This window comes from Branchiostoma floridae, chromosome 3 (genome assembly GCF_000003815.2).
Source record: "Branchiostoma floridae strain S238N-H82 chromosome 3, Bfl_VNyyK, whole genome shotgun sequence".
NCBI classification, from domain to species: Eukaryota; Metazoa; Chordata; class Leptocardii; order Amphioxiformes; family Branchiostomatidae; genus Branchiostoma; species Branchiostoma floridae.
In genome coordinates this window covers 29,060,941-29,086,191 of record NC_049981.1, presented here as the reverse complement: position 1 = coordinate 29,086,191, position 25,251 = coordinate 29,060,941, and the positions used below count along the sequence as shown (strand labels likewise).

Genomic DNA, 25,251 nt, shown 5'->3' with positions numbered 1-25,251 from the left:
AACTAAATGTTCACTGTCACGGCAAGTGCACACACAATAAAGCCTGTGAATTATTTGTTATCGGTAATGATAAGTTCACGTTATAGTCGTCACCGTGAAAACCGTGAACATAACAGTACATTGAAAAAATCAGGAATTACAGTACCTTGACTTGTGCGCTGTTCTCAAACATGCCGTGGATGGTCTGGCAGCAGCGGTAGAAGTTCCTGATGACATCCATGTGGAGGGCCCCGCCCAGTCTCCCCACCTCCTGTTGGGTGGGGCACACCACCACGCCCGCTGCAGAGTTCACCGCCAGGTACTGGAACAAGGTGTTGTCTACTCCACAGGTCAGTCTGGAGGGGAAGGGAGGGGTGTAAGTATCAGATCACTGTCTGGAACAGTACAAGTCTACCACCAGACACTTGTACAGCCCCGCTCTGTTCTCTTTAACCTTAACCTGGCAGAGACTCAGCCCAAATATACTGTAATTCCTGATTTTTTCAATGTACTGTTATGTTCACGGTTTTCATGGTGACGACTGTAACGTGAACTTATCATTACCGATAACAGATAATTCACAGGCTTTTTTGTATGTGCACTTGCCGTGACAGTGAACATTTAGTTCCGAGAACAAGTTAGATTTTCTCAGACCGTGAAAGTTTGGTACCGAGAAGACAAAGTGAATTACAGTATGCCCTCAGTTTGCCTGCTGACCTCTAAAAAGAAACCTCTGAACAAGGCTGATGCCCCTAACTTCTGGGTTTCGCCTGCTACACGCGCTGAAGGCTGTTACATGTACTTTGGGGGAATACCCTATCCCAAACGCTGCACACAGGGCACATATCTGTATGCTGGACATATCGGGGCTTGGCAACTTAAGAGACTTTTGCAATAACAAATTACATGTATGACAGATGTCTTGATGTGTGTGCACGTGTTTTGCAAAAGATCAATATCTATATACAGTCAAACCTGTCTATAGCGGCCACTCAAGGGACTGGTCAAAATTGGCCACTATAGAGAGGTGGTCCCTATAGAGAATATGTTAATTAATTGACCACAAGCAATAATTTACACATGGTTTTAGTACCCACTGATCTTTATTCACATAATACAGTACTGTACATGTACTGCAATGATTTTTACACTATATGTATTAAGAAAATAAAAGCTATAAAAAGTTTTAAATGTTCTACAGTTTATATTGTCTGAAGAGACCGGTATCGTCATGATTTGATCTTTCGTCTTGTATCCTTTGATACTTCGCCGTCCGTGTGTTCCCTCCCGCGTTCACACGTCAGGTTCGCCCATTATGCTAATGTGGTACTCACAAGAAAAGTCTCGTCATTTTAGACTTATCTCTTAATAAATGTAAGAAAAATCCACCATAGCCTGAAGTTCATATTATTTTGTCTTTGTAACAATTCATTCAGAAAGTTTTTGTGATGAAAATTAACCTAAGCGGTAGTGTATTAGAACGTATCTTTAACGCAATTTACCTCCGTAATATTGGTGTCGTCTATTGACCTTATATGACCTCGTTTGTCGGCAGGTATGGGTAGCGCCAGTTTACGAAGTTTTGTTTTGAAAATAAATCAAAGAGGTTTTAAATCCGGCGTAGGGTGACCATACGACAGCTGTATATAGCCGATCGCGTGCCGAAACGTAGATCAACGGTCCGCGTGGCCGTTATCGGCAGTGTTTTTGTACCTGTGGGACCGGAAATCGTGTGGCCGTGGCCGCGTTGGACAGGTGGCCGCTAAGCCTATTTCTTAATCATTACGAATCCAAGGGACCGACAAAAAGTGGCCACTATGGGCAGGTGGCCGTTATGCAAAGGTGGCCGCTAATACAGGTTTGACTGTATAAGACCTAATAAATAGACAGGTGACTAAAATACTTGCTCATGTATCAAACATGTAAATTATACATACTTTGTTGAATACGACAGCTCTTCCTTGTCTTGTCCCACCAGTACTCTGTTCATGTTGGACATCTCGAAAGCATCAGGAATTAATCTCTTACTCTTCAGCTGAAACACAAAGTAAGAAAGGTCACAAGAGCTGCCAGTATCTTCTTACCCAAAAGTACTGGTGCAAGGTGGAAAGTTCTAAATATGGGCAACATGTAATATGACACGATCAAAGTTCAAGAAGCTTGTTTGTCAATCAGTTTTTTTTTCTGGAACTTAACTTGAAAAGTCCACTGCTGTTCGGATACACAACTTATCTTTTTGTTTCTAGTTCAACTAATCCTTTACATAAACTGTTTGGAAGTATAGAGTAGTCTTTTTTTTCTAGTTCCACCCAATCCTTTCTGGAATCTGTGTAAAATGAACTCTACCTTGAAAAGTCCACTGCTGTTCCCACTCTCCCCTGACTGCCCTGACCCTGAGCCCTCTGATTGTTTCCTAAGGTGCCTGCGCCCCAGGCTAGGTGTGGAGTGGGGGCTGTCTCCCCCCATGGACGGCACACCACTCCCGCTGTGCTCACTCCCAGAGTGGCTGATGTTGTCTCCCTCAGTTCTGGCTCCTGGCACTACCAGGTAAAGGAGTGCATGATTATATGTTAGTTAATACTTATTGTACATGTATATGCACACAGTAAGATACAGTAAATATATTTGAAGTACACATAAAATGGAAGACCATGATATACTATGACATACTAGTACATACAATACAAACTTTTAGAAAATATAATACTTTTAATGACTTACTCTTCCGTATCTGTATCTGCACATAACCGCCATTTGAAGTAACACACCAACATCACAGCTGGTTACATTACTGAACGACCAGTCACACCTTACCCACAACATTTTTCATTTCCAACCACACTATGAATCACAATATAAACAGGGCTCAAAATACCTTTTTCTGCATACTTGCACTAGTGCAGGTAACATTAAAAATTACCTGCACCAGACAAATTTTACCTGCACCACTGAATTTAGAAAGTATGGATCATACTGAAATTGTTCAGGAACCATTGCTATTTTTTTTTCTTTTATACTTGATAGGTGGTAAAAGTCAATGAAGCTAAAAACAATACACCTACATCATATGACATTTATGTATAAATCCAGTACATGGACCAGTGCAGGTTAGGTACAGGTAGACACCAGAAATACCTGCACAGCTCCAATTTTACCTGCACTAACCTGCATATGCAGGTGGTATTTCGAGCCCTGATAAACAATGCAAGTTTTAAGAAATTTGTGAGTCACCCTGTAAGAAGGAGCTCTGTGGACTCCTCTGGAAGAGCTTTAGAGGTTTGGGTGAGCTGCTCTGGTGCCTGCCCAGGACAGGAGTTCCCAGGATGCTGCTGGTGCTGCTGGCGTTACTGACAGACTTCTCTCTACTGGAGGGGAGGAACCACTCCGCACAGGACAGGGCAGGGTTGGATGGGGACTGCAGTCTGGGGAGAATCAAGCATTAGAGGTAAAACTCCAGGAACCACTGTAGTAGTAGTATCCAGTATGTGATTATACTGCTGTAGTTGCTGGAATCCCTGACACTGGGATGTAAAAACTGTAAATCTGCACATGTTTCTTGCAGTTTTGTGGGTTTTGCTGTTCTTAGTAGAAAGTTGTCTCTATCTGGAGGAGCCATGTCCAATTTCTTGTACTACAGGTGTGTGGTAGCAGATTGATGGCAATCAAGCAACACCCATTGATATATACAGTAGATGTGTCTTGACATAGTTGTGATAAAGTTGTCATATACTGTAAATACATTTAAGTTCGCGGGGATTTAATTTCGCGGTAGCGGGAAAATGGACTTTTCGCGGTGGTTTTAATTTCACGGTAGCACCATGAACTGTAATCTCTTACTGTTATGGAAAAATGTTCGCGGTGGTTTTAAATTCGCGGTGAGGTGTCCGCCGCGAAAACCGCGAAAATCAATCCACCGCGAACATTTCTGCATTTACAGTATACTGTTGGTGGATAGCTGGTTTGCCATAGCCTTAATAAAAAATCCTTTGACAAAAACAAATCATACAATGGATCCAACTGTGCTTAACTACATGCAGTCTGAAAGAATTTCATGCAAAGAATGCAGGCGTTGTCATCTACTGTAACATACAGTCAAACCTGTATTAGCGGCCACCTTTGTATAGCAGCCACCTGGCCATAGTGGCCACTTTTTGTCGGTCCCTTGGATTCGTAATGATTAAGAAATAGGCTTAGCGGCCACCTGTCCAACGCAGCCACGGCCACACGATTTCCGGTCCCGTTGACACAGAAACACTGCCTATTGCAACCATACTGCAGCCTTATGTCACCCTGCACCGAGTTTGAAATTGTAGTTCGCGAGGATTTGGAGTTCCTTACAGGGTCATTTGGGCGGTAGCAGAAGGTATGCATGCCTTGACCATTAAGGTGCAAGTCTTTGTCGGTGAATTTACCGATCGAGACAATGTTCCTCGATGAGAAAGATTAGTGGGAACTGAAATCATGTGTAGCTTGCTCATGGTCAATTGATCAACATTTTCTCTATAGTGGCCACCTGTCTATAGTGGCCATATTTCACCAGTCCCTTGAGTGGCCGCTATGGACAGGTTTGACTGTACACTGCCCCAGTCGATCCAACTAAGGTGGGATATCTACCTATCTATCTATATGCATTTCCCACACGTACCTGTCCTCAAACAAGTTCCCCACATTCTGTGTCTCCAACTGCAGGATGACTGCTTTAGTCTGGTCCACCAGGAAAGGGTCTGGGCTCACACTACCCTCGGCTCTACAGGCAGCAACACAGGATTAACTTAGTTAACAATATGTAAAGTTAAATTCCTTCCTGCATCAGATGGCCAAAGAGCTGTGTCCATCTCTGTTTCTGTAGCCCTGGACCTACACACTACACCAATCATTACAGAAGCAGCCTAGTCCACTGGCAGTAGTATGTGTTCAACTGCCATATTCCTTCCCAAATGCCAAGTGCTAAGCAAAGAGAGCATTGTGTACCATTTTCAAGTCTTTAGTATGACTTATGGGCTCATAACTTGTGGCCTACCAAATGCAACTCATTTAACCATTGCAGTAGTTTTGAAAACTGGATAGAACTATCATTGCTTAAAGTTTGGAAAGACACTGGGAATCAAAACTTATCTCACTAGCTTAACAGTTCTTAATCGTCTAAGTATCAGAGGGTTGAAGATTCCGGGTTTTCTTGTGTTTACCTGCCATAGAAAGCTGACCACTCACCTGGCAGCACAGCCCCCGGCCTCCAGTAGGGTAGCAGACAGCCAGTGTCTCTGGATAGGGGCAAATGATGTTTGTGCTGTTACATGTGTATATCATGATCAAAATCTCAGAAAGCTATTGTTAAGAAACTGTTTTTCCCATCTTCTAGAAGTCAAACCCATCAATTAGCTTAAGTAGAAAATGATTTAGTTTAGACGTTATTCCCTTTTTATTTATCTATGATTATCATTTCCCTTCTTTGTTAAGTATGTTTATGTATACAACTACTATCTTACCCTGTATGCAATTAGTCCTCTGGCATGAATTTGCAGACTGCAGTTGTTCTCATTAGCTACTACACAAAGTTGCATACTTACCAAGCCTACAATCAGCAGGAACCATCGCCCTTCCGGCTCGCTGTAGCCTTGGGCATCGGCCTCACCGTGGGAGGGGTCAAACCTGCGGGTGGGGTGGACCTCCCTCCACAGCACCAGCTGCCCCACCCTCTCCTCCGAGGCCAGCGCCAGTAAACAGTAATACCGACAGTACAGGAACACGTCCAACAGGTCTTCCCTGGGCAAGTGGCTGGCAGCAAGGAGACCCTGAAATGGCAAAGCTTGTAGCATTTCTACTTTAGGCCACAGCAAGTAAATTTTATGGATGACATCAGCGCGCGCATTAATTTTCGCCTGATTTCAGAAGAAAAAAAACAAGATATTTTTCTTCTGCAGGGATGGTAAACATGACGATAAAGTACAAACTGAACAAATATATTGTGTTGTAGCCTTATAGTTGTACTTGTAGAAGTGACACTTGCAAGATACCCAGGACTGTAGTTGTAGAAATGAAACTTATTGAATTTGTAGTTGTAAAATTGACACCAATATGGAAGATATGAGCGTGGTTACCAACTTTGTTGGTGATGCCAGTTTTCCACACTAGTGTCACTTTTACCACACCAGTACATGTATTGAATACAGGAATAAATGCCTTGTTGGCTCGGATACCATGTTTTGTCCGTTTAATTCTTTTTACAACAGTCATCACAACTTATGGTGCCTATTTTTGAAAATGTAGCCATCTTGTTTTTTTCACCCATCTTGTTTTTTTTTTTGCCCTATCGCACTATTTTTGCAGTCTGCAGAGGATGTCATCCTGAAAATTAATTTGCTGTGGCCTTACCTTTCTGTCATGACTCTATATCCCAAATGTTTTGTTAACACCAACATTCAACTTAACACAATTACAGCACTTTCAAGTCATGTCATATACTTGACGATTTGCCACAGGGAGAAAAAACCCTTACATACCACCCTTAAAACTGTTACATATCATTTACAGCTTGCTGAACTAGAAATGTATGAAATAAGAATCACAATGTATTGTTATTACTCCGTGGGTACATGAATCTTACCTTATAGAACATACAGCTCCCTAGAACTGTGAATGCCCTCCTCAGATCATAGTAGTCATCAGACTAAAGTCACAACAGAAACAAAAGGGGAGCATTGAAAAGATTAGCAATTAAAAAACACACTCTTTATATTGTGTTAAAAGTTAAGCAGTTAAAAAACATACTATGTTGAGCACAGATCTTTTTACACATTCAAGTATTTTACACTGTAGATTTGCATAAAACAATGCTTGATTTATAATGTTCAAGTAAATATATTTTCTGTGTAAAAGGACCAGTCATTGCATGAAGCACATGTCAACAATATCAGGTTTAAGACTTTCTTTTCTTTAACTTGAATTAGTTCTTTAGGTCTTTGTCAGGTAGGTACAATTTGAAAGCACATAGTGGAAACTAGCTAAACATAGGGACCTTTCAACTCAGTGTTGACATGTGTGGGTACAGCTATAAAAACATCCCTTTCACTGTAACAACATTGGCTTTCTGGAATTGAAAGGTTTTCTACTCTCTCAAGGATTTCATTGAGAAACACCCTTGTTAGCCACATATCTGATAAAACATAAAGACAATTTCAGAACATTCTGCTGGCAAAACGTTGAACCTCACTATGATACTACAACTAGAAATGGTTCTCGGTAGTTTGGTAACAGTATTCATGTGAATATTTCACCTTTGTGTGATGAAACTAAAGACAACTTGGCCTACATGTATTTCAACATACTGAGTCAGTGCAAACAAAGTGCATGGCGCTGTGTGCCTTGGCAAAAAGCATATCAGAGTTGCTTACAGAATCCAAACAAAGAGAACGTACCATATCAGCAAAGTCAGCAGCCTCCAGTTCACTTAGAGCAGCATCCAATGGAGTCTGTGAACATAGACATGGAAGAGTGCTTAACATGGTGGACAAGCAGTTCTTTGGATACTGGAATTAGTTGCAAATAGATTACAACATTGGCATATACTACAGAATCTATACATGTGCACATGTATTGTGGATGGTTGGCCACGAGTAAAACTAAATGTTTAAATGTTAAAAGTCTAAAAGATTAGTGGACTAGTGCAAGGGTTTATGAAACTGGTGGCACATTTAAACAACAACTTAAGAAAAACACTCCCTTTTCTGTTTTTTTTTTTTACTAAATGATATCTTTCATTTGTTTCTTTAAGCTACTTTGAAAGCATCCTGCAAAAGTTGAGATCTCAAAACAGTTCTTCAAATACGAAAAGCACAGTGCTTATTACACTGTGAGCTAGCAGTGTCAGAGGTCAGGCTCATTCATGTCTGCAAAGTCCACACCAATGTCAGGAGTGATTTAACCCCTAACAGAGCCACAGTCCTTACAACACCTTGTAGGATCATAACCTTTCCCTCCCTACTTCACAAATGTTTATCTTGTACAACAGAGCTTTGGCCATTTTAGTGAAGGGGATTCTTGAGGGGTTTTCGAGGATCTATTACTTAGGATAACAGACTGAACAGTTGGACAGTTCAGCGCGTTTGTGGGATATCTGGAGCCACTCCTGTTTGAAGAGATAAGCTATTCAGCAAATCTAGAATAATCCCTAACAGTAGAAGTCCTACATGAGGGTCTCTGTCTCAGCTTCTGAACTAAAATGTAATAGCATACATGCAGATGTACATGTACAAAATGTCCTTAAAATTAGCAAATGTTTCAATTAAATCTACCCTTAAAATCAAACAATGCAACAACATGATTTTAAACTGTCTACATGCAAATATCAACTAACATTTACCACAAACACAACTGTCATCATAATAGACTGCTTTACTCAGTTACAGATGCAGAGGGTACAATAAGCTCTCGTCAACTTGTGAAAAGTAGCATTCAGCCATCCATCTTAGCATAAATGCATGAGGGTCCGCCTTGTGTGAAATGGCCCTTACCAAATCAGTACCTTTCCAAATGCAGCTTGTGCTTTTGCCAATGCTGTTCAAAACACATATGTACACTGTACACTTGCACCATGTTATGTACACATTTGTTTATTCCTCCTGTAACCAAAGTTGTTCATTCCGATGCATATAGAATACAACACGGTGTATTCCGGATCGCCCGAAGGCCGGAGGGTGATCCGACCCGCGGGAGGGCGGAGACTGAGGGTGATGCGGAATACACCGTGTTGTATTTTATTTATGTCATACCCACCTGAGAAAACGCATGTTTTGATGCGAAATGCGCCAGAAGTTTGGTGCCCTCGAAAAAAAAGCGTTGCAACAGTAATGTTCCAACGTCCGAACCAGGTATTCGAACTTTCGATGGCGCCGTACTCGGCCCACTCGAAACAGTTTGATTTATTCGAATGGAGCCCGTGTGATAAGCCCGGGCCGTACGGAAAGTTATCAGTCGGTCCGGAACACCCGTATCAAACGTTTTCGCGTCACAGGTATGATATAAATGTACTTACTAGCCTGGAGAGTAAATTATCATCCAGCGTACCTTAATGTCCTCAGGTATGTGCAGTGTTGGGACTGCCATGATGGTGTCCATCACCGCTGAACTGTTGTCGTCTGGCTGGAGACTGGAGGACATCAGGCCCCCTAGCAGCACTCTCTTGAACAGCAGGGAGAAGAAGTGGTCCAGCTGGCTGATGTTCCCTGTTGTTGAAAAGGCACTGGAACGAAGAACAGGTACAGTTTGGTACTCTCCAAGCAGCGGTTAGGCTCCGGCTGTTTTTTATCGTTTTTTTATCGGGCTTTCTATTTTGTCATTTTTTTTCGTTGTGTCCAGGCTCACAAAATAGAAAGCCCGATAAAAACGACTAAAAAAACGATAAAAAACAGCTGGAGCCTAACCTCTGCTTGGAGAGTACAGTTTGGTGGCTGTCTCAAAAACACTGATGCTGTCTGCAGCATTTCATTTCTTTCCTTCTTTAATTTGTTTGGGAGGCCATGTTGTTAATCTTCATTGTTGAATCTGCCATTTTACGCTTTAGCCTGATTAAATAACGCTTATAGAAGCCCGCCAAACATCCGCCGGCCCCCGTGGGGAGGGGCCAGTTACAGCCCTGGACAGCGGAGTTTGTGTTACACAGACTCCCTGTTTGACTGTATCAATAATGCATGAAGATGTCACACATGTAGATGTCTTTTTTTCCCTACCTCTCTATTGAGCCATAGATAACAGTCAGGAAACGGACGACGTCGGAGACCATGTGGTTGAGCTGCTCAACCTTGACTTTGTCCCCAGGTAACCCCAACACCAGCAAGTGTTCCCCTTTCTTCCAGTAGCCGATATGAATGTGTTGTTTGTCAACAACGAGGGTTGAACTGAAAATAACAAATTGAAAACAACATTAAAATTGACCGAACTCCATATTAATTTTATAATCTCACATGATACTATCATGTATCATATAAAGTTGCCATTGTATCATGTTATAATGACAATGACAATGAAGTTTATTGCATATTCATGCCCCATTGGGGCTAAATGCAGTCAGTTTGGTACATAGTAAGTAATCGGAAAGCTATACATATATATTACAGTTTACATGCTTCTTCTCTCTTCTTAAAACATGCGTGGACGAGCTTACAGAGTTTTTCCAGTATATCGTAGTTAGATGATGACATAAGGTATTTGAACAGATCTTCCTTCGTCAGGTGCGCATATTTTTTATCTATATGTGTAGCATTAGCGAATGCATTTCGCAGATCTTTGTACAGCGAACACTCTAGGACAAAGTGCACTTCGTTTTCTACATACATGAAACTCTTATCGCAAAATATACAAAATCTATTATCAGGGGGAGTTCGGTTATATCTACCAGCTTCAATTTCCAGTGGATGATTGCTTATCCTTAGTTAATAATCATGTTACTTTAATTACAGTATTCACATTCAGTGTCAACATCCAGGTTCAACCATCACGCATGGCACTTACATCATAGCCACATGAGTGTAAACACCCTTATATTATAATAAGACCGATATTATGACTGTCCCTCACAATTACTTTAACCAATTATAGCATGGCAATTAATGGTTTGACCAATGAGAGAGCAGCTACATGTCAATCAAGTATTTGGATTTACATGTACAGTGGAAGCCAGTTAATTGCACGTCGGATAAACACACACTTCGGTCAATTGCACGGAATCCCAAAATCCCGTGGCGGTGCGGTCCAACTGGGTTACTTCGCATTATCGCACACGCCAGATAATTGCACGGGATTCGCAGGTAAATTGGGTGTGCAATTAAGCGGCTTCCACTGTATTCATTTTGCCTTTCTATGTTTTGACAGAGCTTTGGGATCAGTCGACAACCTTACCTCTTGACTCTTGTGCCTGTGACATTCTGCAGGATGTCTCCTATAGTGATGAACATGCCTCGGATGTTCCGTAACCTCCTGGAGGCCTCTCCATCAGGATAGCTGTACAGGATCTCCTGTTAACACACAGGTGAGGTTAGCCTGGATACCATACCCCAACCTCAAAATATATCTTTTCGTGTTTCCCTGCACGATAGATACTTGAGATCGGGCTGGGGTTTGGTAACCAGGCTAAGGTGAGGTAGCACCATGTCAGTACAGCACACCAGGTGTAACGTCAGGCCACATAGACATGATCTTATATTAGTTATAAGGACACCCTTCAGGTCTATGACTCAATGAAAGGTTTGTCAAAAGGCAGGACAATCATATGATAACAGCTGTGTTACACCGAAGGGGAGTTATATTGGCTATATAGATACAGATACAAGCTGCATCTGCTGGAGCCGCCTCACACGTTGCATACAGTTGCCCGTGAGACTTAGTGCTCCAGTAGACGAGAGGGTGGAGAAGGAATTGCACACCCCTCCTTCACCATAAAAAGTCATGTGCAGGTCAGGCAAACAGGCAAATAGCCTGTCTGCCTCCTCATCTGGCCAATCGACAGGAGAAACCACAAAAAAAAATAGATACAGATACAGCTGTTATGAGACTAAATGAGGGAGTATGCTTAGCAAAAGTTTGTTAAGATTGCCAAAGTACATTGTATACTACATAGATTGACAATACTCAATTGCAATTGAAGTCTATCACGTTGCAGATTGATGACACAATTTATTTGATGTTTTTGTAGGTGTAATTTTGTCCATGAATGACCAAAGTACAAGACAGACCATTCCAAACTCAAAAGTACTTGATGATTGATGATCCAAGTATTCAGAGTCACTGACTCTCTCAGCTTGCCCTGTACAGATAGGCCCTTTATACTATAGGAATGGCATAAACACCTGAGTCCCTAAATTTTCTGTATAAGCTGTTATGAAAACAGGCTATTTGATCTGTTCCATGCTATTTGTCTCTGGAGATACTTGTTTAGTGCAGGAGGTGATCAGTAAAGAATGTAGTGGGGACTGTAACCCCAAGTGTGTGTTCAGGGCATTAGCCAGAACTCCTGCCTGCAAATCCTGGATATGTTGCCAGCCGAAACTCAAACCATCTAATCTGTTCCCCAAACACCACACACTTCTCCAGAAGATTATCCCCTTCCATAGAAAGCTGGGCACGGATCCTACAAATCAGGCACTATGACGTCCAGGAACCAAGGTCTTAACAAATCTTTCCATGCCACTACAAATGCCATAATATTTCTGAACGCGTTTTTTTAAGTGCAAATGCATTTTATTGTCAACATGAGTAACATTATCAGGTATAAAAAGAAAGACTGAAATTTCTTTCATGATTTTGGTTTGAAAATCTGAACTTTTCTGTGCTATACATATAAGTTATATAGTATAGTTGACCACAAAAAAAAGCATAGAATACAGAACTCATTAAAAGGCTGACTTGTCCAGTATGTTGATGCATTTCTTTTCAGTTTCTAATTCCTTTACAGAAAGGCAGAGATTGCTCTTTTGTGACAGACAAATTTGATTACAGTGACAGAAACATGACTCTTACTGCTTGATGAGCACATAACCACTGTTTTCTTTGTATTGCATTTGATCTTTAAAATAACTTACTTTGAACAGTTGACATTGTCTACAACAAATTGCTTGAATGTCCATTTGTGATCCACCTGACTTGAGGGGCCTTTTTTTCACGATTATTTGAACTTGGTTCCATGTATATCATGTTTCAAGTTACCTAAAGTTCCAAAGAACAATGTTAGATTTCTTAGACAGACAGACAAACTGACAGAATACTGTAAAGCTCTTTGGGGTCCTTCAAACTCATTGGACTTTTTCTGACACTATCTTTTAAAACTACTTGCAATATCCATGATTTTTTTTCCTGTATAAAGGTTTTGTTTATCAAGAAAAGATATGTCTTTTAAGACAATACACTGTACCAGAGGTAAGTAGTAAAATTTGTATAGTCTCTCATACAAATGTCCTAGTACATGTACATACATTAGATATCACAGTACTTTATCTTCCAATGGTTCCTTTGAAGCAACATACAAGAACCATAGATAGGCAAATAATTCAATTTGTACTCAAGGCCAATGCACACAAAGGCAAACTCCTTATGTTCAATTTTTTCTTTAAGTAACTATTGCTATGGCTGTTTTGTAATAAGGAGATTTCTAGAAATCACTTTTGAAAGTTCATACAAAACGCAGGGTAATGAAAACTTACATCAATAACCCAAATGAAGTCCAATTGTCCAAATTAGTTTTAGGAATTGACGCACTTTGTAAAAGCAACGTCTGGAACGTTCTGGGTGGTTATCACGGGGCTATGTGACAAACAGAGCATTGTCTCCCATCCTCAATGGTCGTCATAGCAACAGAATGTTAGAAATGCGCTGTTTGCAGAGGCCTGACCAGGGTGCTTTGATGTGATGTTTTCTGTCGGAGACCGCAGCATGTTTACGTGTCGCCCTGTCTTTACAAAGGACAAAATGGGCAGGCAGTGTGGACTGCCACGGGGATTGTTCCCATTGTCACAAACCCTATCACTCAGGCAAGGATACAACTTTATCAAACTGCCGTTAAAGACCTTAAAGAAGCTGCCACAATATCTTTAAACAGCACGACTTGCTTAGGGAAAAGATGCAGTACTGAGGTGGACCGTACCTCCTCCTTGTGGGTGTTGTTGGAGTCACTGCCCATCGTCAGGTACATGACGATATGCGGGATCTTCTCCAGCAGGTGGTGGTATGTCGAGAGGTCCTGGCCGCTCACCAGTTTCACCAGTTCGCTGGGTCTGGCGGGTTCTTTCACGAACGGCGGAGGTTCGGGCGGCTCCCACGGCTCGGGAACGGGCTCCATGGTAAGCTTGACCTGTGGAAATGGGAAGATGTCACCGACTGTCGACAGAACTGACAAACTTGTCAATAAAGGCCACTCACGGGATATGTAATCATTGTCTTAATAAGTCACAGGCATGTTTTTACTTGACTAAGTATGTCACAGCATGATAATACATGTCACAGTCTAAATCTTGACAAAATTCTGGAATGACTTAGTTGTTAATCCTGTTTTGTTGTATTTGAACAGGCTTAGGCAATATATATCATATACGCTAAAGTAGGTTTATTCAAGTTGGGTGTTCACAAATTAAGCAATTCTAGTGCGATGTTTCAGCCAAAGTGAACGTGTTGTCAAGGAAAGGGGAAGTCTTTCATTGCAAATTTTAGCACGGTTTACCCGGTAATTTAATTCTTACTCATTCAGTCATAATCATTGAAAACTCTAACCCTACATACAGTATTAGTCAATGTTACATATAGCCTAATATAACTGTTTAAAAAAAGTCAATGTCATTATTGCCAACTCAAAAAAATATTATCCTAAAACTAGTAAAAGAGATTAAGCTGCTTCAACTAGGGGTAGCTATGATAGCTTAAAAGTGGGTTTAGATGGTCATTTATGACATAATCTAACATTAAACTCTCATATTTATGATATAATGACTTAATTACTGCAAAAAAAATTACCCTGTTTGTACATTCCTGACATTTCCTGTTGTAATGAACAATGAACATGCGTGCTGACATTGAGACACCTGTTACCTGTCAACCCCACAGAGCGGTATGACAACAGATGTCTCCACGACAAGTGCACTTTTCTGTCGGAACAATGCGGCCATTGGTTGGACCTGTCAGACGCCCTACACGGTAACACAGGCCGTGAAAGGGGCATAATCAGTGGGCAATTACACTCCATCAATGGGCACAACCCAGGAGCACTGCTGCAAACAAGGCTTCACTAACAGCCTACTGAATAGAGAGTGGCACTTGTTTTGAATGACTGGGGCTACATAGACCATTCAGCAAATTTACTCTCTGTGGGGTAGAGTGGGCTCCCTAATATCTGCTCGTTCGACTGTGAACACGAACGACTCATTGGGTCAAGCACGCCCTTTGTGTTGGGGTTAGGAGATAACTCTCCCCGGCTTTCACGAAGGAAAGCAGGCACAGCGAGCAACTACCCGTATCATCCTCTAGAGCTCTGTCATTTTCCACATGAAAACAGAACCAACTCCAACCCTCCAACAGTTTTCCTACCACCTGCACTGCTGATAGTTATAGCTGAGAGGAAATTCCCGACAAATGACTGAACTGAGTTCAACAATGGGTCAGTGACAAGGCTTACCTGTGACTTCTTCCTCTTCTGGAAGTACAACCCGTTGGTATGATTGTGTGCCTTTTCCTGACTTCCACACTCCATGGTTCTCTCTCCTAACCAATGTTCCGAACTGTTTCCCAAACCTAGCTAAGGAAAAGTGATGCGTTTCTCCCGTCCATTCCTGGCATAGCCGAGGTGTGATGGTCACACACACACCTCTCTTCTCTACTGCCTGACAGTGGGGGAAACTTGAGTCGTAATACATGCAAATCACAGGCAGTCGTGGGCGTGACTGTTCAGGACATGCATGGGTGCCTGAGGGTGTGCGGCCGCCTGCTACGCCTTGGATCATCCCAATCCCATAGACTTACCCCTTTGTAACATTTTTTCATGCCAGGAAAACACTTCCCATAAACTTAACTGTAAACAGAAGCCATTCAACCTCGAGCTTAAAAAAAACTGTTTGCCCTAAATCATATGATATTGCATGGTCGCTGAAAAGATCTGTCACATATATATGTCTTCTTTTTGTTTTGTTAAGGTTTTATATATTTTCAGATGTGATTGGCATACTTGTAGAGAAAACACAGCTGAGTAGTTTTGGGGCACATTTTGTTTGCTGACACTGCATCTGTATAACAAAATCCTTTCATCCTCCCCCGTGCATGGCATGACATGTTGCCAGGATGTTTATCCAAACTTGGTCGCAGAACGATATGCGTTATGTCTGGGGCGGTACGTGGGAACACGACACTGCAGGCCCCGTTCTACCGACCAGTATCTTTTTGACTATCATCAGCAGACTGACTGAACTGGGACATGTCCCTCTATATATAGAGGCATGGAAAGAGGAGACTTTTCATTCATTGTCACAATCCTTACATTTACAGGCTTCAAATGTGAGCGCTAAAGGAAGTTGTGCAATATCTAACAGTGGCATCTGCGACAGGCAGACAAAAGGTAAGGAAGTATTCATTTTGTTCAGGCAAAAAGCACCCAATTAAACCATTTTTGTCCTGTTTTAATAGTTGAGACTTGAGTTATGGTCAATGGTTTTATCAAATGAAATGCCTATGGAGACGACACCTCCAAAGACTGATATTTTATTTGGTGACAAAATATAGCAAAAAGATTACTCCCATTAGGAACACTATGTCAAATGTACATCATATATAATACAATATGATCTGAAGGCCAAGACTAGTTAATTTCCTAATCTTATCGTCAGTCCCCTACAGCAAATCTGGCATTTTTAGCTATCACAAAACTTCAAGATTTACTAAAATAAGTTAGTTAGTACCTTTCAACATCTATGTATATGCCTTTCTCTGTTGGGCATTTCTGGTAGTTTTAAAACAGCAGAAACTAAGTTCATTAAGTTACCAGTATAATCTATAATCACATAAGAAAAACATAATTGAATTAGTCAAAGTCTGTATACTGCATCACACGTATTCAAATTTTAGCCGGAATTTGATCACTTTGTTCTATCGCTCATATGTACATGTATGTCTGTGTAAAGTTGTCTCCCTCCTCTCTTTGTGGGACAGTGCAGCAATGCTTCCTGTCATACTGTTTGTGAACTGCACCATCATGACAAATGCCTGGCTGTTGAGAGCCCCCTTGCAGTTATGCCAAACAGTGCAACCCTACTTACCATAGATGTCCAACTTATTACACCGATCCTTCCAAATTAGCAGTTAAGCCAATGACTAATGAGAGAGTGGCTGCAAATTGTTTGCATTCTTGAATTCCTACATTTTGCTTTGTGTACCATGTTTTAACCAAGGTGGGCAAGGCAATGAAGCGGTCTATTCTTATGGTGACTGCACGCAGTTGATCAAGAAAAGGGCTATAACTTCATGTAACCAGTGTTTATATTTACCTCCATAGGTGTGACAATGGCAGACAGGAGCTGATTGATGTTGTCCATGTTAACATTGAAGTCATTCACAGCTACCAGACAGTCACCTATGGGCAAACAGACCGTGTACAATTTTAAAATTACAAGGTCAGTGGAACAACCGTTTGCACATGACATCACACTTGTAAAAGGCTAAAGCAAATAATCAGGGTTTTTATTAGCTTATTTCACCTGTTTCTGCTTCTTCCATCATTTTTAGGTCTCATCAGTCCAACATTTACTTCAAACACAATGCTGTTCTTGCCTTTTCAAGCATGACAAAATTTTGGACCCATTTGCAAATTTAAGAACAAAAGGGTATGGACTTAATTTCTTTTTGTTAATTTTTGAACATAAAAGACTGTAAGCTAAACCAAATGGAGTTTTTAATTTCCCTGAATGATTGATTGATTGATTGATTGCCATACTTTAGATCGTTTCTATACGTACATCTTTGCAAACTTAAATTGCCTCTACATTTTGTACCTAAACTTAACATAGCTTCAAAGAGTTTGGCATGCTTGTTGACATGAACAAAGTATCCCATAACTCTAATAATCTGGACTTTGCTACCTTTATCTACGAATCAACAATAGGTTTCCCTGCACATGCAGCTAGTGGTCATTCACAAGACAGTCACAGCGGGATAGCAGATAAACCTAGCAACCATAAACCATATAATACATATATGCTAAATACCAGATAAGAGATAATTGGATAGCCGTGTGAACTTACCTATTCTGAGCTGGGTAGCTTTAATGGCCGGACCATCAGGTAGTAGGGTCTGTAGGAGGATCTGTCTCATCCGGGAGTTCCCCGTTACGGCGTCACCGGCGTTTCTTACGATCGGTTTAGGAACGATCCCCAACAGTGTTTCTAGTGTTGCTTCCTTCTGCAGCTTGGTTGGGTCAACCTTCAACTTGACTTCGTACAGCGCCATGCTGTTCTCTGACTGTCCGCTGTCTGTGCTGTCTTTGTTCTTTCCAGTCCGCTTCTTGAGCAGTCCGCGTATGCGGCTGATTCCGCTTTCCTTAGTGGTTTCCTTCTTTTCTGGTTGTACGTGGCCGTTAGGTGCTTTCCCATTGGGCGGAGACTGTACTTCCCCGTTGAGTTCCTTGCCGCCACTGTACTGCTCCAAGTAAAAGAGGGAGCCGTCTGGCTGTACCTTGTCTGCCCATACTGGAGGGAGACTACTGCAAGTAGAGACAGACACACTGTTAGCACCATCCAGACTGACCACACTCGCTCTGTGTGAGCTCACTGAGCTCTCTTTCCAGCTACTTTCTACACTACACAGGCTACCCTCACGGAAAAGGTTCTCGGTGCTGCTCTCCTGAATGACGGTCGGAAGGCTGGTTCTCCGCCCGGTGAAACTGATGCGCCGTACGCCAGCGTTGCTGGCTTGCCGTGGGAAATATATTGGTTCCTGCAGCGACATCCTTCGCCCTGGTGGTGGCTGGCCACTGTTCCCATACATGATGCTGACCTTTCGACGACGCATTGCTTTTTTAGAATGTCAAACCTTCCCTTTCTAGAAAACGTCACATAAATCTCTTTGCAAGCCTGCTTGAGAGAGACTAAGGACTACACAACAGCACAAAAAAACTCCCCTCTTAATTCTGCTAACTTGTTAGCAAACTTTCTACCAGCAAGGATGCTAATAAAACGGTCCTGCCTTAAAAAACAAGTTTCTTATCGTACATCAAAGACGAGGGGCTTAAGTGCCATTAAGGATTGCTAAGCTGGGCAAAAACAGCAATCACTATACATTTAAGAGGATGATTGAATGGTGTTTTAAGCCCTATATCAAACAGCCTGAAGTTGATAGTGGCATATTGGATTTTAATGAAAGTTGAAGTGGTGCTACTCTTGGCGGGACAACCAACGAGCTCCTTCTACAGACATCAGTCCTGACATAGCACATTTGTCGGTGCTATAATAAAGGGCGAAGTTATATATGACCTGCCAGGTGTCAGGGTTAAGGAGATGATAATGTACTTTGGTCTGGAACAATGACATCATGATGTGATGCAACACTTGCTGTTATTCACCTTAATGGTGTTTGTTTTTAGGTACAGTAAAACCAGCAAAACAAGTGTCAAACAATTGTTCTCTAACTCTGAAATATTACTTTAAATATGACTACCATAATTTCATAACCTTCTTCTGAATGCTATGTTTTCTGTGCTGTTTGATGTTTGGTGGTTGGATAGTTGGTTCACTACGATGGACAGGCAAGATTTGGTTCAGGGTGTGAGGACAATATTACTCGAGAAACTATGGATGGATCAAGTATGTGGATAAGTATCGGCAAAAAAAGGACAAATTTGAGTATGGACTTCCTACTAGTAGCCGCTTTTTAATTTCATAGTAATCTATGTATTAGCAAAATTTAAGGTTTTCATATCTCATGATGCGGTGGTCATGATCTTTTCGATATTATTTAATTTTTCTAAGCCCTTATATACTTTTACTGTGGTTTATTTCATGGCAGAAGGGACAAGGAGGGTCTCAAAATGTAAATTGACTTAACATTTGAGACAATCCCGTAAAATAGTAGCAATTCATTACAAATAGTTTTTTTTTGCAGTTTATTGAATTATTAGCAGATGAGACAAACCAAAAGTTTCCAGATTAATAGCTCACTCCAAAGACTGCATATGACAAACTACAATGAGTGTGGTTATCTTATGTGAACATTAGTAACAAATTTCTATCAAACGATAGGAAGAGCACTGGGCAAATCTCTGAATGTGATACATGCACATGTGTATATGTGTGAATATGATTTGTAACGTTCAATTGTGACAAGTGAATTTGTAGGACTGTCAAACCTGCATTCTAAACTAGCTACAGCATAACTAATATTAAACTCTCTACACTTGCAAGGTGGCAAGGAGTCACTTAGGGTCTATTCATTTAGTTTTCATTTACTCTCTTTTAGTTTTAGTCAACTGCAAAAAGAAGTTTTAGGTGGTTCCTCCTCTACTCTACTCGAACCGTCAAAGATAGCCCATAATACACAATCACAAAACAATAAATGTATCAAAATAGTAAATTGGCCATAAAAAACAGGAAAAATAAAAGGGAACTCAACGAATGAGGGTTACATAAGCAAATTATGACCTTGAATGTCATAGGTCAAGAGCCAAAGGGGGTTAGCATGTTTTTAGGCTTACACACTAGACAAGTTAAACAAAAAATAATCAATACTGAAAAAGTCAATATCTAGATCTGACAATAACTAAATGTACATAGGGTCTGTTTTTTTTTTTTCTTTTTTTACAATTTTTTTTGCTATTTTACGAAGTCAACAAATCAACCTACAAATTTACAAATGTAGCTGGAGAAAACCTGTACCACAGTATACAGTTTTACATGTGGACATTCATCGCCGATTCTCCTAGGAGAGATCCCGATCGCAGTCTGTTTCCAATATCTTAGCATCCTTTGAGTTTGGATCGGAGTTGGCCCTAGGAGAGACCCCGATCGCAATCTATACTAGTACTAGTAGAATCGTTGATTCTCCTAGGACAGACCCCGATCGGAGTTGGCCCTAGGACCAGCTCCGATCGAGATCTCTCCTAGGAGAATCGACGATTCTACTGGATCGACATCTCTCCTGTGACATATACACCGAGCCCTTGTATAGTCCACTTACTTAATCTTACCTTTCAAATGCCTGTAAACCAAGGAACTAAATTGATGTGGCCTAATTGTCTCTTTCAACCCACAATGTAGTACAGCAAAATGGATATGTATGTTAATTGGGAACGCGCAACTCCAGCCGATCTGCTTCGCTACCAAACCTACTCTAATACACTCCTATCTAATATCTTCATCCCCGATGACGTTCTCTACTGTAACAACCCTAACTGTGATAATGATACTCATAAGAATGCCATCCTTCACCTTTCCAACCAGATAATAAACACTCTTCTTGCCGCCGCCTCCGCTTCTCTCCCTTATAAGAAACGATCCTCCCCTTACTCTGTACCCGGCTGGAACGCCGTTGTCAAGGAGGCCCATCAAGCCGCCCGAGATGCTTTCCTTCTCTGGCGGCAGTTGGGCCGTCCTAGGCATGGAGCGGTCTGGAATATCATGCGTAAAACAAGGGCGAAATTTAAGCTGTTACTGAGGCAGTGTCGCCGCTCTGAGGCCCAGTCTAGAGCGGACGCGCTTGCCATGCATCTTCATCAGGGGGGTTGCAAGAGTTTTTGGAATGCTCTGCGTTCGCAAAACCGCTCCAAGCCAAATCTTCCCAACACGGTTGATGGTTACACGGGGGCTACAGATATTGCCAATATGTGGAGAAACTACTACAGTTCCTTGTTTAATTCGGTTAATTCCGCTAATCACAAACCATCTGTTATGCATGCAATGGAATCTGATGTTAGCGATGTACCCACGGTAACAGTAGGAGAGGTATGTGATGCTATCAATGACTTATCCAATGGGAAGGCTAGTGACGTGCAGGGCATTTCAGCTGAGCATCTTAAGAACGCCGGGCCCCAACTACCCGTTCTGCTTTCAATTTTAATTTCCTCTATGCTTAGACACGCCTATGTGCCACCTAGCATTCTGAACGTTGTACTTGTCCCTGTATTGAAGAAGCCCAGCTGTAATGCTTCGAACAAGGACAGTTATCGTCCGATTGCAATTGCCAGTCCCTTGTTAAAAGTCATCGAATCTGTACTATTGACATACCTTGACGATTTCCTATGCTCCCCGAGCAACCAGTTCGGATTTAAGAAGAAACATGGAACTGATCTATGTATATTTGCCCTCAAAGAAATTATTCAGTATTATCGACAAAGGGGCTCTCCTGTATTTGCATGTTTTCTGGACGCATCCAAAGCGTTTGACCGTGTAAACCACTGGACATTGTTTAAAAAACTTATGGATCGAGGAGTTCCGATGTACCTAGTTAGATTCCTGGTCGTGTGGTATAGTACGTTGTCATTCTGTGTCCGTTGGGGCCACACCCTCTCGGATACATTTACTGCTATGAATGGTTTGCCTCAAGGCAGCATATTGTCACCAATCTTGTTCAATGTGTATGTATCCGATTTGAGTACCGAGCTACTGAGGTCTGGAGTCGGTTGCTATGTTGGGGACACCTTAGTCAACCACTTGATGTACGCGGATGACATTTGCCTCGTCTGTCCGTCTGTTAAAGCGTTGCAGAGACTGATTAGTATTTGTGAGCTATCTGGAGCGGATATTGACATGTTGTTTAATGAATCGAAAACACTATGTATGTACTTTCCGTGTCGCCGCTTCCGCATGAGTATGCCTTTGCCGCCGCTGATGCTGTACGGTACCGCCTTAAAGTATGCCTCTTCTACCACATATCTTGGGTATATAATTACCCCTGATCTTTCGGATGACGCAGCAATCCGAGCTCACGTCAGAGGCTTTTATTCTCGGGCAAATTCACTCCTCCGCCGGTTTCGTTACTGCTCAGCGGCGGTAAAAAGTGAGTTGTTCTCAGCGTATTGCTCCCCGATGTATTGTGCCCAAATCTGGAGTAATTACAGCGTGAGTACGATCTCCAAGCTACGAGTGGCTTACCACAGCGCAATGAAACTGCTCTTTTCGGTCGGCAGGCATACAAGTACTAGTTGGTTGTTTGTGAATAACCGGACCGACATGTTTGACGCAAGGCGCCGCAAGGTCACCTACTCATTTGTAACACGCCTGCTGTCGTCTGACAATGATATAATTAGAGTGCTTGTACACTCGGACGGCTTTTGCCACAGCACATTCTGGCGACATTATGTAAAGTATTTGTAAGTGTAGCTTTGTAAATCTTTGTTCTGTGTCTGTTTTTATGGGCCATGGGCCTGATACAAATAAATAAATAAATAAGATAAGCCATACAGCGTGCAAAATACCCACTTGCACACATGCACATTGCAAAAAAATGCAACCACTTTTTGCTTGGTGCAACTTACTTCTAAACTCAGGTTGCACAGGGTGCAACTTAGATTTTGAGCCTCAGAACTGGATTTTGTTCTCAATCTACTTGGAAGAAATAAATGGACAGAGGCAGCTCCATTTCATATCAGCCAAACATGTATGTATTGTACCTTTTTTTCAGAAATTAGTGAATTATAGGTGGTGCAACTTGAAATTCAGTTGTGCAACCTAGTTTTTGCCCCAGGTTGCACACTGTGGAACCTGACTCAGAAAAGTATTTTGTACACTGCATCATAAGAGGTGGGACATTTAAAGTTTGCCCATACATCTACAGATGCGTAGGGGTGGCGCCCATCTCCACTTCGAAGCCCTTGGGCCACACATTTGTGCAAGTCACTACATCAGGGGGCTGGTCTGCTGGTAGTGATGTGTGTTTAACTTCCATACTCTTCCTCATTAGTGCTGAGTGCTAAGCAGAGAAAACAGCATGTACCATTTTTAGAGTCTTTGGTATGACTCGGCCGGGGATCGAACTCACGACCTACCAAATGCAAGGCGAACACTCTACCCACTCGGCCATTGCACCGGTTGGGGCATTTACCTTATGATATATTGACCACCGTTAAGTTAGCACATTATCAACTCTAAGACACCAAGACTTAGGTTCTGACAAGATGCTAATTAAAATTCCAACTTGAGCAAGTACTTCAGTTCTACCAAACAGAGCAAGAATGTCCAATCCGGATACAAGAAGTCTGAGACGAAAAATATCTCCAATGCCAAGACCTGAGACGGATATTTCATTAAACCTCTAATGCGAACATCTGCGGCACAATCTGTACAAACAGATTAATCACAAACTAATCCTTCCACCTGAGTCCATGACGATAAAATCCTAATACCGCAGATAATTACATCCATACCTTGACTTTGATTCTAGATTATCGTAAGAGACGCAGAAATGAGAATTATGTTGTGACATTAGTGACTTAACTACTCTGACTGAAATACTGTGCCATCATTGTGGGAAGGTTTTGTGTACTACTAGCTTGCATTTGACATTTCTTGATGAGAGTGAGTTCCCCAGGGTGTTCACAAACAAAGTGTTACCCATTACTGTGTGCCTATCACCTGTGTCAATAAGCACCTCAATCAAAACTCAGTTATGGTGGCGTCACATGCTCAAAAGGCCCGGCAACTGCAAACACTCCTAACCACCCGCACCCCTCCCACTCTCCACACTTACACGTATGTTGTTCCTCCTCCGGCTGAATGTCAAGAGTAGATATGTAAATCATGCACAAATTTACGACTAGTCGCTAAGAAACACAGCGTAGGTAAACAAACTGTTGAACCTCGACCCTCCTGAAGGCCTTGTGTGTGAACCAAACACACTCCAAAACTCTTTTGGCTACTTCTGTTTCAAGTTTGCTATGACTTCTGTTCATAACTACCTGTAGTGTGTATTCCCATCAAACACAAGGAACTTACACATCTCACATGTACCAAGGAGGTTATATCACATGTGATATAACCTCCTTGCATGTACACTGTGGAAGTTTCGGATGATCTTACACATTAACATCTCAACCTTTGAGTTTGAGCAACAAAGAAAAAATGTTGACATACTGCTTGTGTTAAAAGACTGGCGAGTCTTCCACTGAAGTCCCAGTGAAAGATAAATCTTACATGTAATTCAGGTAATAGTATCGCAGTCACTAATTTGATACTACTTCATAACCAGTGCTAGTGCTGAGGGTGCTTTATTCATATGCATGTATCCTTTTATCATGTAGATGCCTTGTATATGTATATGTTTTCATTTAACCTTTTCTCTTTCTACAGGTAGCTGGAACTGGACACCAAAGACTCAATGTCACAAGAATGTATCTACATGTATTGTCAGTACACCACAACAAAGCAACCTAGCCTTAAGCACATATGTACGTACATCAGTGCTGGAGAAATGCATTAAGTTGATTAACTGATTAGTGAAACACAAAAGGGTACAAGTAGATGTGCAGCAACAAAATCTTCAACAGCATTCAAAAAACATACTAAACAGAGCAATGAGATACAAGATAGCAATGCAAATCAAATTTTACATTACAAAAAACAAATGATATATCGTACGTGGTGCATCTCTAACACCAAAGCAGAAAGCAGCTTAAAAACTTGATTTCAATGACTCCAAAGTAAAATAGTTGCAGGAAAAAGACAATCTTGTAATGTTAGTCAATGAGTTAGACAATGTTGACAACAGATCACATTCATGTCAAATACAGGTTACAACAGAACACACATACACAGGGTACCTATAACC

At 41.5% G+C, this 25,251-nt stretch overlaps 1 protein-coding gene and 1 long non-coding RNA gene across 5 annotated transcripts in view; one reads left to right on the top strand and one right to left on the bottom strand.

The window, feature by feature from the left end:
- The window catches only part of LOC118412349 (protein inturned-like), a 42,623-nt gene that overhangs the window by 2,420 nt on the left and 14,952 nt on the right, over positions 1 to 25,251 (bottom strand). For 3 of the 4 annotated variants that reach the window (XM_035815151.1, XM_035815152.1, XM_035815153.1), the window contains 15 exons: positions 17,742 to 18,199; positions 16,989 to 17,074; positions 13,610 to 13,816; positions 10,873 to 10,988; positions 9,705 to 9,872; positions 9,043 to 9,217; positions 7,395 to 7,448; positions 6,584 to 6,646; positions 5,547 to 5,771; positions 5,191 to 5,240; positions 4,625 to 4,726; positions 3,211 to 3,401; positions 2,326 to 2,519; positions 1,917 to 2,014; positions 146 to 335 (listed from right to left, as the gene is read on the bottom strand). In XM_035815151.1, the coding sequence (XP_035671044.1) occupies positions 146 to 335; positions 1,917 to 2,014; positions 2,326 to 2,519; positions 3,211 to 3,401; positions 4,625 to 4,726; positions 5,191 to 5,240; positions 5,547 to 5,771; positions 6,584 to 6,646; positions 7,395 to 7,448; positions 9,043 to 9,217; positions 9,705 to 9,872; positions 10,873 to 10,988; positions 13,610 to 13,816; positions 16,989 to 17,074; positions 17,742 to 18,199 (2,377 nt within the window). Of the gene's footprint in view, positions 1 to 145; positions 336 to 1,916; positions 2,015 to 2,325; positions 2,520 to 3,210; positions 3,402 to 4,624; positions 4,727 to 5,190; positions 5,241 to 5,546; positions 5,772 to 6,583; positions 6,647 to 7,394; positions 7,449 to 9,042; positions 9,218 to 9,704; positions 9,873 to 10,872; positions 10,989 to 13,609; positions 13,817 to 15,130; positions 15,967 to 16,988; positions 17,075 to 17,741; positions 18,200 to 25,251 lie in introns of those variants that run through there. The other variant, XM_035815154.1, reaches the window with a different exon arrangement.
- On the top strand, positions 13,670 to 25,248 carry LOC118412387. Its single transcript, XR_004830761.1, has 4 exons — positions 13,670 to 13,805; positions 15,994 to 16,063; positions 16,997 to 17,114; positions 24,774 to 25,248. It is a non-coding gene; the product is annotated as an uncharacterized LOC118412387 (long non-coding RNA).